This window comes from Chaetodon auriga, chromosome 16 (assembly GCF_051107435.1).
Source record: "Chaetodon auriga isolate fChaAug3 chromosome 16, fChaAug3.hap1, whole genome shotgun sequence".
Lineage (NCBI taxonomy): Eukaryota > Metazoa > Chordata > Actinopteri > Chaetodontiformes > Chaetodontidae > Chaetodon > Chaetodon auriga.
This window is the reverse complement of record NC_135089.1, coordinates 16,119,551-16,130,486: the sequence shown is the minus strand read 5'-3', so window position 1 is coordinate 16,130,486 and position 10,936 is coordinate 16,119,551. Positions and strand designations below refer to the sequence as shown.

At 42.1% G+C, this 10,936-nt stretch overlaps 2 protein-coding genes across 4 annotated transcripts; both read left to right on the top strand.

The window, feature by feature from the left end:
• The first annotated feature begins 749 nt into the window (after positions 1 to 749).
• LOC143334418 (uncharacterized) lies at positions 750 to 4,502 on the top strand. 2 transcript variants are annotated; one of them, XM_076753207.1, is made up of 11 exons: positions 750 to 833; positions 950 to 1,083; positions 1,189 to 1,242; positions 1,322 to 1,370; positions 1,514 to 1,738; positions 1,838 to 1,923; positions 2,562 to 2,607; positions 2,887 to 3,213; positions 3,607 to 3,813; positions 3,918 to 4,035; positions 4,114 to 4,502. In XM_076753207.1, the coding sequence occupies exons 1-11, from the start codon at positions 800 to 802 to the stop codon at positions 4,283 to 4,285; spliced, it is 1,452 nt and encodes a 483-aa protein (XP_076609322.1). In that variant the 5' UTR covers positions 750 to 799; the 3' UTR covers positions 4,286 to 4,502. The 2 variants fall into 2 exon arrangements, with proteins under 2 accessions (XP_076609322.1, XP_076609323.1); XM_076753208.1 differs by lacking the exon at positions 3,607 to 3,813.
• A 607-nt stretch (positions 4,503 to 5,109) lies between these two features.
• LOC143334409 (uncharacterized) lies at positions 5,110 to 10,573 on the top strand. Of its 2 annotated transcripts, XM_076753195.1 has the most exons (8): positions 5,110 to 5,323; positions 7,259 to 7,476; positions 7,565 to 7,733; positions 8,088 to 8,429; positions 8,937 to 9,128; positions 9,227 to 9,361; positions 9,448 to 9,565; positions 9,644 to 10,573. In XM_076753195.1, the coding sequence occupies exons 2-8, from the start codon at positions 7,261 to 7,263 to the stop codon at positions 9,864 to 9,866; spliced, it is 1,395 nt and encodes a 464-aa protein (XP_076609310.1). In that variant the 5' UTR covers positions 5,110 to 5,323; positions 7,259 to 7,260; the 3' UTR covers positions 9,867 to 10,573. The 2 variants fall into 2 exon arrangements, with proteins under 2 accessions (XP_076609310.1, XP_076609311.1); XM_076753196.1 differs by lacking the exon at positions 8,937 to 9,128.
• The last annotated feature ends 363 nt before the right edge of the window (positions 10,574 to 10,936 follow it).

Here is a 10,936-nt window from a genome sequence, read left to right as displayed (position 1 = left end):
CTGTGGCTTTATGCTCAGACACACAGGTTTGTAACAGCTTTTAAAGATGAGCTCGCCTTGGTGTCCCTCGCTCCTCATTCTTGACTTGGACACTTCTTTAAGGCAGTTGTTCAACTTTATTTACAGCACAGCATTTTCTAAATGCTGTACAAGTGTTGTCAAACTGATGAAGTTTTCTTAATTTGCTTGTGTTTTTTGTGATTGTTATCTTAAGTTGCAGCTCTCTTGGCCACAGTAGAAAAGCTTTTTAACAGGTAGACTGTGCACGGAATAAAGTCACCTGTGAAACAACCTGATTAAAAGCTGTGTTTTTTTTTTTGTTTTTTTTGTTTCCATTTGGAGGGACCACTGAATGGAGAGGAGGAGAACAAAGTTAAGATCCATGTGTGATGATGAAGAAGACAGTGACAGGAGATTTAGCTCAAGGAACAGAAAGAGGCCTAGATATGTTGAAGATGACGAGGAAGACAATGAGCAGCCAGGCCCATCCACCCAGAACACCCACAACCAGAGAAACCAACCAACACAAGAAAACAGTGGGTCTTTAGAGCCATGTGATATATTGAGCATCATTCATCTTTTTTCAGTCATATGTTTATGTGTTTCAATGGGGCCTGACTAACAGTAACTGTATTGTAAGATGCATTGATTTGCCCACAGAACATCTATGACATGAACAACAAGCACTGAGTGTTTTCTTCGAATGCTGAAAGTCAGCTGTGTGTGCAACTCTTCTGTGGCAGATTTGTCAGTCTATGCAGAATCTAAAGGACTCTTGATTGTAACCTGTGGAAACAAAATGGGTTTCCTGGATGTAGAGAAGCTGAGCAGGGGTAAGAGGAAACCAATACTTGTTGAGTTCATTTCATAATTCGATAAAGACATGTCCTTATTCCTTTTTTCGTTTTTGTTTCTTATCTGTGTTGCTGTGTGGTGATGCTCTGTTTAGGTGAGGATTGTATCAGGTGTGATGATCGCTGGTTTTCTCCCACTGCCTTTGAGGACTTTGGGGGGAAAGGCTCCTCTAAAAAGTGGAAAGCAAGTATTTTCTATGAAAATGAGCCTCTGCAGTTTTGGTTTGAGGTAAGATTTCTTTTTGTCTTTATGCAGAGTGTACGTTTCTTTATTCAATACAGTCAGAACGAACACTAAATAAACTGCTGAACTCACCTGTCACTATCATCACAGCAAGGTCACTTAACCACCAAGGGATATAAGAGGAAAGGAAGTGAGACCACAAAGGTGACAGAACATCAGAATTCAATGTGATACTGATTTTGTAAAACAAATTTGAGGGTTTTTTTTTCTTTTCTTCTCCCAGCAAAAGAAAGTCCAGTCATCAAATCACACATCAGAGAGCTCCTCTGAAGGTTTGTCTTTAACTTAAACCACGAATAAAACAACAAGCAGAGTGCATGGCAAGTTAAAATTATTCATTTGATATTTGTTCAATGCTTAGACCTACCCCAGCAATTAACGATACAGTGTTGATGTTATTATGTCCCTGTCAAAGAGTCAGAAAGACAATCTGCAGAAGACACCCAGGAAGATGATGTTGCAGATGATGACTGGCTTCCAGGCAGTGAAGAACTGGGACTGGAGCCAGAGGAAGAAAGGGTAGGGCCTGAAAATGGACGAGAGGTTGTGAACTCTGGAGTTGAACAGAGTAAAAAAGCAGGAAAGAGAGAGATGGAAGATGAGGATACGCCTTCTGTTACTGACAGCAGGGTTTTTGAAGGTAATGTTTCCCGATCATCATCTGCAGAAATGCTATTATTGAAATTAATGTTAGCACGTTAGGCTGGTAAACATGTCTTTGTGGATCTTCTTCTTTCAGAAAGGGAGGCAAAATTGCGCAGTCCAACACGTGAGAGAAGTGTATTTCAGAAGGAAGTAAAAGTTGTCATCAAAAGGCTTCCAGAGGTAAGAAGGAGAGCTGTGTGCACATCGTCACCTGTGCAAAATACATATAACGGTAACAACGTTTGGAAGATCACAGAATATCAGATGAACATACTGTGGACTCACAAATTCACAAATCTGACCCCTGAGTAGACTGCTGAAGGCCCAAAGAAAAACAGGTTCCAATACAGTACAGGTCCTAGCATGGCTGCAGTCCTGTAGTATTATTAAATACATATTTTTCCTTCTCTCAACCAACGGCAGACATTCATTTATTCTGCCTTACAAAATCAAGAGCTGTAACTATGGAGAAAGTAGAGAAAAAGGGGATTTATGTTTGAGGGCTCTTAGTTGAGCTTTGCTACTGATATATAAGCTGTAAAACCTTAATTTTAGGCCTTTTACGCTCGTTATTAATTATTGTTGCAGCCCTGACATAAAGCAGTGGCTTCCATCACAGTACATGTACTTTAATATCACAGTAAAGTTATATATCAAGATCCAGTAATTGTTGTGTTAGTTTTTCTGGTGTTCCTTATTCCTCTCATAATGATTCAAGCTTTAAAGTGGGTAAATTAAAAATTATACTGCACTGTTTGCGTCCTACATCTGTGAGACATATTGTAACATGTTGTGCATGTTGTCTCCTCTAATTTCAGGCAAAGAGTGATTGTCAGTCCAACTACATGGAGCATCCACTAGGAGGTTTCTATGTTATTATGTTAATTGTTCGCTTGAAGAAGGCAGGAGTATGTGAGCAGTGCAGTTAATTCAGTCTGATTAATATATGTGGTGATGACCATATCACCATCTTTTACTGCCACCATGCATGGTTTGGTGATCCCATTTCAATCTGGAGATGTCAGTAAATACGGTGTTTTGATGTGTTGACTGCCCAAAGTCCAGAAAGCTAACTCCACAGTATTATTTGACTTCTTATTTGAAAGGATTCTGCTGTATAACCTCAGTTTTCTTTGTGAACAGGTGGTCGGTGTGAGCCGTTGGATAAGCACGCACTTAACGGAGAGGACCGAGAACACAGTCCAGCAATAGATGACGCAGCAAACACACACACTGATTGTTCACAGATGTCAGACCCGCCCATCACACAAAGTAATGAAAGAAAAGTAGATGGACAGAAAGATGTCGGAACTCAAACAGGAAAGTCTCCAACACCTCTTTCTGGACCAACCACTTCATCCAAGGACATCAAACCTGAAATTGAAGACATCGCATCAACCAGCAAGCACCCTGCCAACCTCAGTTCCTCCGTCGCTCTCACAGACACGGGCTTTGTTGGCAGCACAAAAGGTTAGCATCAGATGAAGTTTTAACAGTTTCTGTTGGGGGGGGGGGGGGGTGTCACAATTCTCCAAATCCACTATTTGATTCGATGCACCACACAAACATCATATACTCAGACTTTGATAATTTATTTTAAGTGTTTTTACTTCAAGCAAACAAAAACAGTCAGTCGATGGTAGAAGGGTACTTTACAACAACAGCTTGAGTTTCCTCACCACGTGTGTGTGTAATGTATGTGTAATTTCTGCCCATTACTCACATTGTGGGGACTCAAATCAGTTAACACAGTCACATAATATAAATCACTCAATTTTAAGGTGAAGGAAAGCGAAACAGAAAGCTCAGTTCGATTGGTTTCTCTTAATATTTGTTATGCTTGACATTTTGTCCTCTGCAAAGATGACAGGGAGGGGAGAGAAGAAACAGGGCATTGTGGACAAAAGGAGAAAGAAAGACAGACAAGAGAGATGGGCCCTGAAAAACAGAGACATCTTGACATGTCAAGGCTTGAAGCCAGTGATCAACCTTTTGCATCTGGAACTACCAGTGATGCTACATCAGCTCCCATACAGAGGGGTACTGAGGAAGACAGCATAGAGGCAATGTGTACGTTTTTCAGAAGCCATAAGAAAAACAGTGGCATGTTTTGTCTGTTCAGGACCAAAAGTACATTTCCAAATTTCAATATATGTGTTGTACTGACTGTACAGGTGTTGGCCCCCTCACTAATCCAAAGATTGTGCTGGTTGAGGGTAATTATGGGAACACAGATGCTGCCAGCTCTGGTCATGAAGCAGCACAACTACAAGTGATGAAGCTAGAGAGAAGGTACAGTGTCACAATTATTTGGATAAGCAAAGATGCTTCATTTGCATGCATGGCCATAAAGAGATTTTCTCTCTGCAGGGTTCCTCAAACAGGTCAAACCTCACACATCACTCAGACCTCCACAATGGACCTTGATCAGCTGAAGAGAGAGAAGATAAAGATGCAGATAAAAGTCTTGAAGTTACAAGAAGAATATTACACTCAGAAACTAAAGGGCCAGAAAAAATTCAATAATTTCACTGGAGTCTGATTGCAAAGCTGATGGTTGCAGGACAAAACAGTCACTCAGACCACTGAGGGTGTTTACAGGTCCACCAGAACACTGCAGACAAAACTGCCCGTTGACAACTTCATCTCCATCGTTTCCATGTGTGTCAGTGGAAGGCAGAGGGATTTACTGACTATAAACATGAACTCACTAAAGTTACAAAAGTTACAAAACAGTGCACGTGTGCGCGCACACACACACGCACACACCTGCACTAAGAAATGCTGAATTGAATAAATACTTTTATTTGTATGCATGTATGTGTCATTTATCAGATCAGACCCCCATCCCCACCCCCGCCGCCAAGATCTCACCCTGAACTCTGCTGATGTAATCTATTATAAACCATATTTAGTGTTACCATTAATATCAGTGTGGTTGAGCTAAATAACACAAACACTTCTCTGTTAAATGCAATACAGCTGAATCAACAGCTCTCTGAAACCAAAGCTCTCAAGTCTCACGCATTTCAACCCGTTCACACGGTCACACTTCACACCTTGTATTTCTCACGCAGAGAAATTAGCCGGATAAAGCCCATTATTTGCACATAGGATGATGAACTTGTTCTATTACTGTTTAAATAAAGTTGTTTTTAAAAAAAAGTCAGCCGAGAGCTGCGCAGCCGCTCTGTGCATCAGTCAGCTGAAGTAGACCGCGCGCCGTTTCTCCGCTCCGCGTGATAAACACACGGGCGGGCGACGTTTGTCCATCACGCACACAACTAACCTGACGTGTGGGTGTCATTTGGCAGCACATACCGAGACGAGACTCAGCTCCATGATCTCCAAACTGTCACCCAGTTCAACTCCTGTGCAGACACACAGTTTCTCCCTCTCCTCCATCAGTTCTGTGTGTGTGTTCGCCAAAGCGTGTAATAGAGCCGCCGGTTCAGCAGAGGATACCGTGTCACTGTCACGTTTTGCCTCGCCTGTATGAAGCTGCGGTGTTGCTCCACGCCATCAGCTCCACACGGACCAAAGTGAGCCTTTCAGAGTAGTCCAAGCTCCTTCACTCCAGGTAAGATGAGGACACATGGCGGATACGGTTTTCATGCATTAATGGCTTTTGATTAAAATGTTAATTCCGTTTCATTTGGAGGTAGGCGTTAAAGCAAAATAACATGATCAACATATGACAGACAGGTCAGGGGCTGCACCTGTCCTTGTCATATTTTCTAAACTTTTTCCTGCACATAGCTGTGGTGTTACAGGGGTTGAAAGTTTTGCAGCACAGGTCACAGAAGTGTAGCAGTATAAAAGGTCTGTTGGCATCTCTGAAGACAACCACACTGGTGCAGCTCATCACTGAGACATGTGATTGGCAGAGGACATTAACGTTGCATGCAAGGCAGCATCCAGACCTTCACAAGACATGTTCACAGACACACACTGTCTTTATTTGCTTCAAATGAGCAGCACTCATCTCAGTAAATTTGGCATACACTCAAAAACATCTGTTAAATTCATGTTGACCATACAGTGTTTTTGTTCCATTATTACTTATAATGGACAACAATTAATAAAATGACTCATTATCGAAGGGTTGTCTAATCTTTTCTGGAGCCTGCCTGCACCAGCAATGGGACAAGAGCTGCTGTTTAATGTTTTTATGAGATTAGAGCTGAATTTGTAGTGATAACATCTCATGCATACATAAACACACAAGTAACTTTCTCTTTTCTTTTTCTTTTTAGTTATACAAAACTGCAAGATTCACCATGTGTCTGCACATCCCTGCTGATACACTGGATATATATTTGTTTGTACATAATGTGAGACTTAACATGTAAATGAGCAAGATGTGAATATTTCACTATAAATGTAAATAAAAACACAATTATGAAGCCTGCCAGAAAGTTACCTCTTAATCTTAGTCTTTTTTTTAATTAAGTCTTAATTTATTTCCAAAATTATGTCATGGCAGCTAGTTCACATGCAGTCAGCGAAAACGACTACAGTTAGAAATTCATTTCATAGGTAAGATAATCTTAATTATTATGTAATAGAGATAGCGCTGTTTCCATTTTCATACGACAAAACCTCTTTGCATGAAAACACACTTTTTTGACTTATCTAAGTATCCTGTACCATAAATACACGTCCGGCATTGTATTGAACCAAATAGCTTGAATTTATATATATATAAAATTGGTGAGTTATGATGATGATGTGATAATAGACTTGCATGCAATAAGAGGCGTAACTTCCATCTTCCAATATGGCGGCTGTTCCCTAAGAATTGTGGGAATTGGGATTGGATGTATGGCAGCCACGGACATGATTTTTAATCAAACGATAGATTACAACTACCAAGCAGAATAGTGATGAGCCGTAGATTCACAAACCTCACACCGACAGGCTGCTCTGGCTGTGTCCACACTGACATGTTTCCATTTCAAAACATCGTTTGAACATGAGTGTTTAAGCGTTTCAGATGAGCCTTTCAGCACCGTTTCAGACTGTCTCACACACGCATTGCAAAGCTTAATGCACAGGTGGTGCTGCTGGGAATTTCAGACATTGCACAGATGGATTTTTTTGATAGCACAAGCAACATGTACGTGTTTTTAGCTCTCATTTTTCTTCAGGCTGGGTCGTATTTTTATCATTTAAGAGCAGGTCCTTTAAAAAAAATCCCAATGTTGCTTTAATCTACCTCTAACCTCACATGTGTGGACTGTGGGGCGTTTTTTTATGGTGCTGTTTCTGTGGTCAGTCGTGGAGAACTGTTTGATAATTGGCTAATTATTTCATCCCAGCATGCTGCAGCAACTGCATATTAATGGAAATTAATATGCTGATAAACAGTTGTTCTTGTAGGCAACCTAGATTGCTTCAGGAACATGAGAAGGAGATAAATGCAGCACCTGTGAGGGTGAGAACGCTTAATCAGAATATTATTGAATATCGCAATACTTGTCATAATCTGTTTGTGTCTCTCTGTCTCTGATAGAAATGCCGAGCCAGGGGTCAACAACTAAAAAGTGTGTGGTCTGCCACGCACAGCTATATGTAGCCTGCAAAACCTGCAAGACATGCAAGGCAGAGCAGCCGCCGAAGCTGAGGCTCCGAAAAAAAATGGAGAAGTTCGATCAGAAGCGGGAGAGCTGGGTCCACACCCACCAAAAAAACAGGACCACCTCACATATCCGGGATGAAGCCTATATGTTGGTGTGCGATTGCTTTTATTGTTTTCATGCAGTTCAGTTTCTAAATGCTGCTATACACGTTTTAATACTAATATCTTTTCCTCTTTTAGCTTGAGAAGTTGCACGCTCTGGGAGTAAGGGCTGTTTTGCTTTTGTCGAGGCCTGGAAGAAAGCAAAATGCCTGGGTGTCCGAGGTTTTGGCACCCCGTTGCCAGCTGACCGAAACATCACGTACATGTCTACAAAGAATGAAAGACCTCTATGACATTGTTATTCAAGGTAAGAGTTATTAATATTCCACGCTGGACGCCCTGGGTCTCTGTCCCAGATGAGGCTGTGGCTGTGTTCTCTGGACTAATGGAGCAATCACACTATCATTGATGCTTTTTGCTTCCAGCTAATTGAAACTAGTTGGGAGAGGTACTGGCTAAATGGCAGACTCTTCCTTGTTTGATTGTCAGCCTTGGGGTCTCTATGACATTTTTATTTAACCCTTTTTAATTCAATTTTACTTAATTTTCCACCTTTAATCTATTCAGCTTGCTTTTCCCTTCAGTCATGCTCTTTTAGGATGAACTTAAACTGGTCGAAGTATTATTACTCTCTAAATATTTCAGTTATTCTCCAATGTAGGCTGGACTCCCCAAGATGCTGCAGGACAACCTGATGAACCCTCATCAGCCCCTCTTGAACTCCCAACTGGACCACAAATGGTCCCACCAGACCCCCAGGTAGCAATGGCCCTGCTTGTTCCCTCAGCAGCCTCAATTGGACCTCCAAAGGCCCTGACTGGACCACCAACAGGCCCAACTGGACCCCCAGCAGCTCTAATTGGACCACCAATTGGACAGCCAGCAGCCCTGACAGGACCCTCTGCACACCATGCAATCCCAGAGCAGCAATCCCAGAACCTGGGGAGAGGACAACATTCCCCAGAAGGACCTCCAGCAGCCTCCCAAGTTTGTCTTCAAAATGGTAAGCAGAAAAGGAGCTGCATGAAGAGAGCTGGAAATACATTTTTAGAGACGAGAATTAAGTTGTGGAATGATCTGATGTAAAAGCTGCATATAAAAGTAAGTAAGTAAGTACACTGTGTTATTTTATGGTGCTTTAGCATCATCCACTGCCTATTTTCAGTTGTGGTTACATCACTGTGGGAACATTATTCCAGACTGACTGTACAAGTCATCCAGCAGCTTTAAATGCCTGCATTAGCCTGCTAATGGCAGCGCCTGGTTATCATTAAAGGGAAAATTCACCCATAATGCATAATTTATCTGTGAAGTGCTCACCGTGTGCTGCCTTCCATCTCTGATGAAGAAAGCTTTTATTCCAAGCCTTCGTGGTGAGAGTGTGTTCCAGACATCTCTGATCCAAAGGAGATCATTCATTGGCAGGTTATGGAAATACGTTTGGACAAATAAAGGCCAGTCTCCATTACAAGCTGTGTCTAAATACATTGTATGTATGTAATTATTGTAGATGGACAGCGAGAAATCAAAACTGAAAGAGGAAGTTCTCCAACACCTGTATCTGCGCCAGCTTCCTCGTCCCCAGACATCAAACTTGAAACTGAGGACATCGGTTCAACCAGCAATCACCCTGCCAACCTCAGCTCGTCCTCTGTGCTGTCTGTCACTGTGACGGACACAGGTTTTTTTGGGGACATGGAAGGTTAGCGTTAAAGATTTAACAGTTCCTGTCAGAAGGTTTAAGATTTCAAGGATTTGTTTTAATGTTTGTGTTTGCTTGACATTTTGTCCTCTGCAAAGACGACTGGGAGGAGAGAGAAGAAACAGGGCATTGTGGACAAAAGGAGAAAGAAAGAAGGAGAGGAGAGATGGGCCCTGAAATGCAGATATACAGACCGATACAGAGAGGTATTGAGGAAGAAAGCATGGCAATGTGTAAGTTTTTCACAAGCTAGAAGAGAAGTAATTCCTTGTTTTGTCCAAATCCAAATTTCAATATATGTGTTGTACTGACTGTACAGGTGTTGCCCCCCCAACTAAACCCCACAGTGTGCTGCTTGAGTGCAAATATGAGAACACAGATGCTGCCAGCTCTGGCCATGAAGCAGCACAACTACAAGTAATGAAGCTAGAGAAAAGGTAAGGTGTCACAGTTATTTGGATAAGAAAAGATGCTTCATTTGCATGCATGGCCATAAAGAGATTTTCTCTCTGCAGGGCTCCTCAAACAGCCGAAACCTCGCACATCACTCAGACCTCCTACAAGGTGGAGGCTCCATCCTCCAGGCCCTCCAGTAACTGTGATCTGGATACAATGGACCTTGATCAGCTGAAGAGAGAGAAGATAAAGATGCAGATAAAAGTCTTGAGGTTACAAGAAGAATATTACACTCAGAAACTAAAGGGCCAGAAAAAATTCAATAGTTTCACTGGAGTCTGATTGGAAAGCTGATGGTTGCAGGACAAAACAGTCACTCAGATCACTGAGGGTGTTTACAGGTCCACCAGAACACTGCAGACAAAACTGCCCATTGACATCTTCATCTCCATCGTTTCCATGTGTGTCAGTGGAAGGCAGAGGGATTTACTGACTATAAACTTGAACCAACAACAGCAACCGCTTGAGAACTGAACTGAGTTTTTGTGGCAAGTTTTAAAGAACTTTGACATTAAGCCACGTGATGAACATGTACACAGATGTCAACTTGACCTCAATCCTTTTACTCTTCTATCACTCATTGTGTAAAAAAGTGATTGTACAATGCACCAATCACAGACTGTCTGTAAAGATGGGACCTGGGACATGTTCAAAGATGTGCATCAAAGTGTAGTTTGTGAAATAGCTGATTACTATCTATAGAACATCTTCACTCACTTTAAAATTGGGAGCAATGTGACGAAGGCAAGAATCCTGGCCGAGGACGAACGGGTTCTCACGCTGAGCACAAGTGACATCAGTGATGGAATCATCGCTGCACAGCAGCCGACAGGAAAGCTCTTCAGCTCAGAGGCTCACTGTGACACAGCTCCCAGCCCTGGAAGACGTCTACAGTTCATGCTGCCTCAGTAAAGCTGCCGGCACCTGTAAGGACTCCACACACCGATGCCGTCATCTGTTTGTGCTCCTCCCATCTGGCAGATGTTAGAAGGTAGACTACGCCCGCACCTCCACACTGAGAAACAGCTTCTTCTTTAGAGCCGTAACTGCCACAACTGACTCCACATGCACACTCATTCTGCACCACGCCACCACATAAAGCTGTTCAGTCACACAGGGGTCCACTCTCCATTCTGCTACTGTCTTGATACTCTGTTCACGAGCTGCATCTGTAATTAATACCTCTTTTCAGGGATTAATACTAAGACTACATTCCTATTGCCAGACAAGAATTTATACTCTTTGTTTCTCTATTGCCATCTTATCTTTTGCTTTTACCTTACGACAGTGCTGCTGGTGCACTGTTGTGAGGTTTTATCATTTGACTATTATCTGATTATCAGTCATCTGGT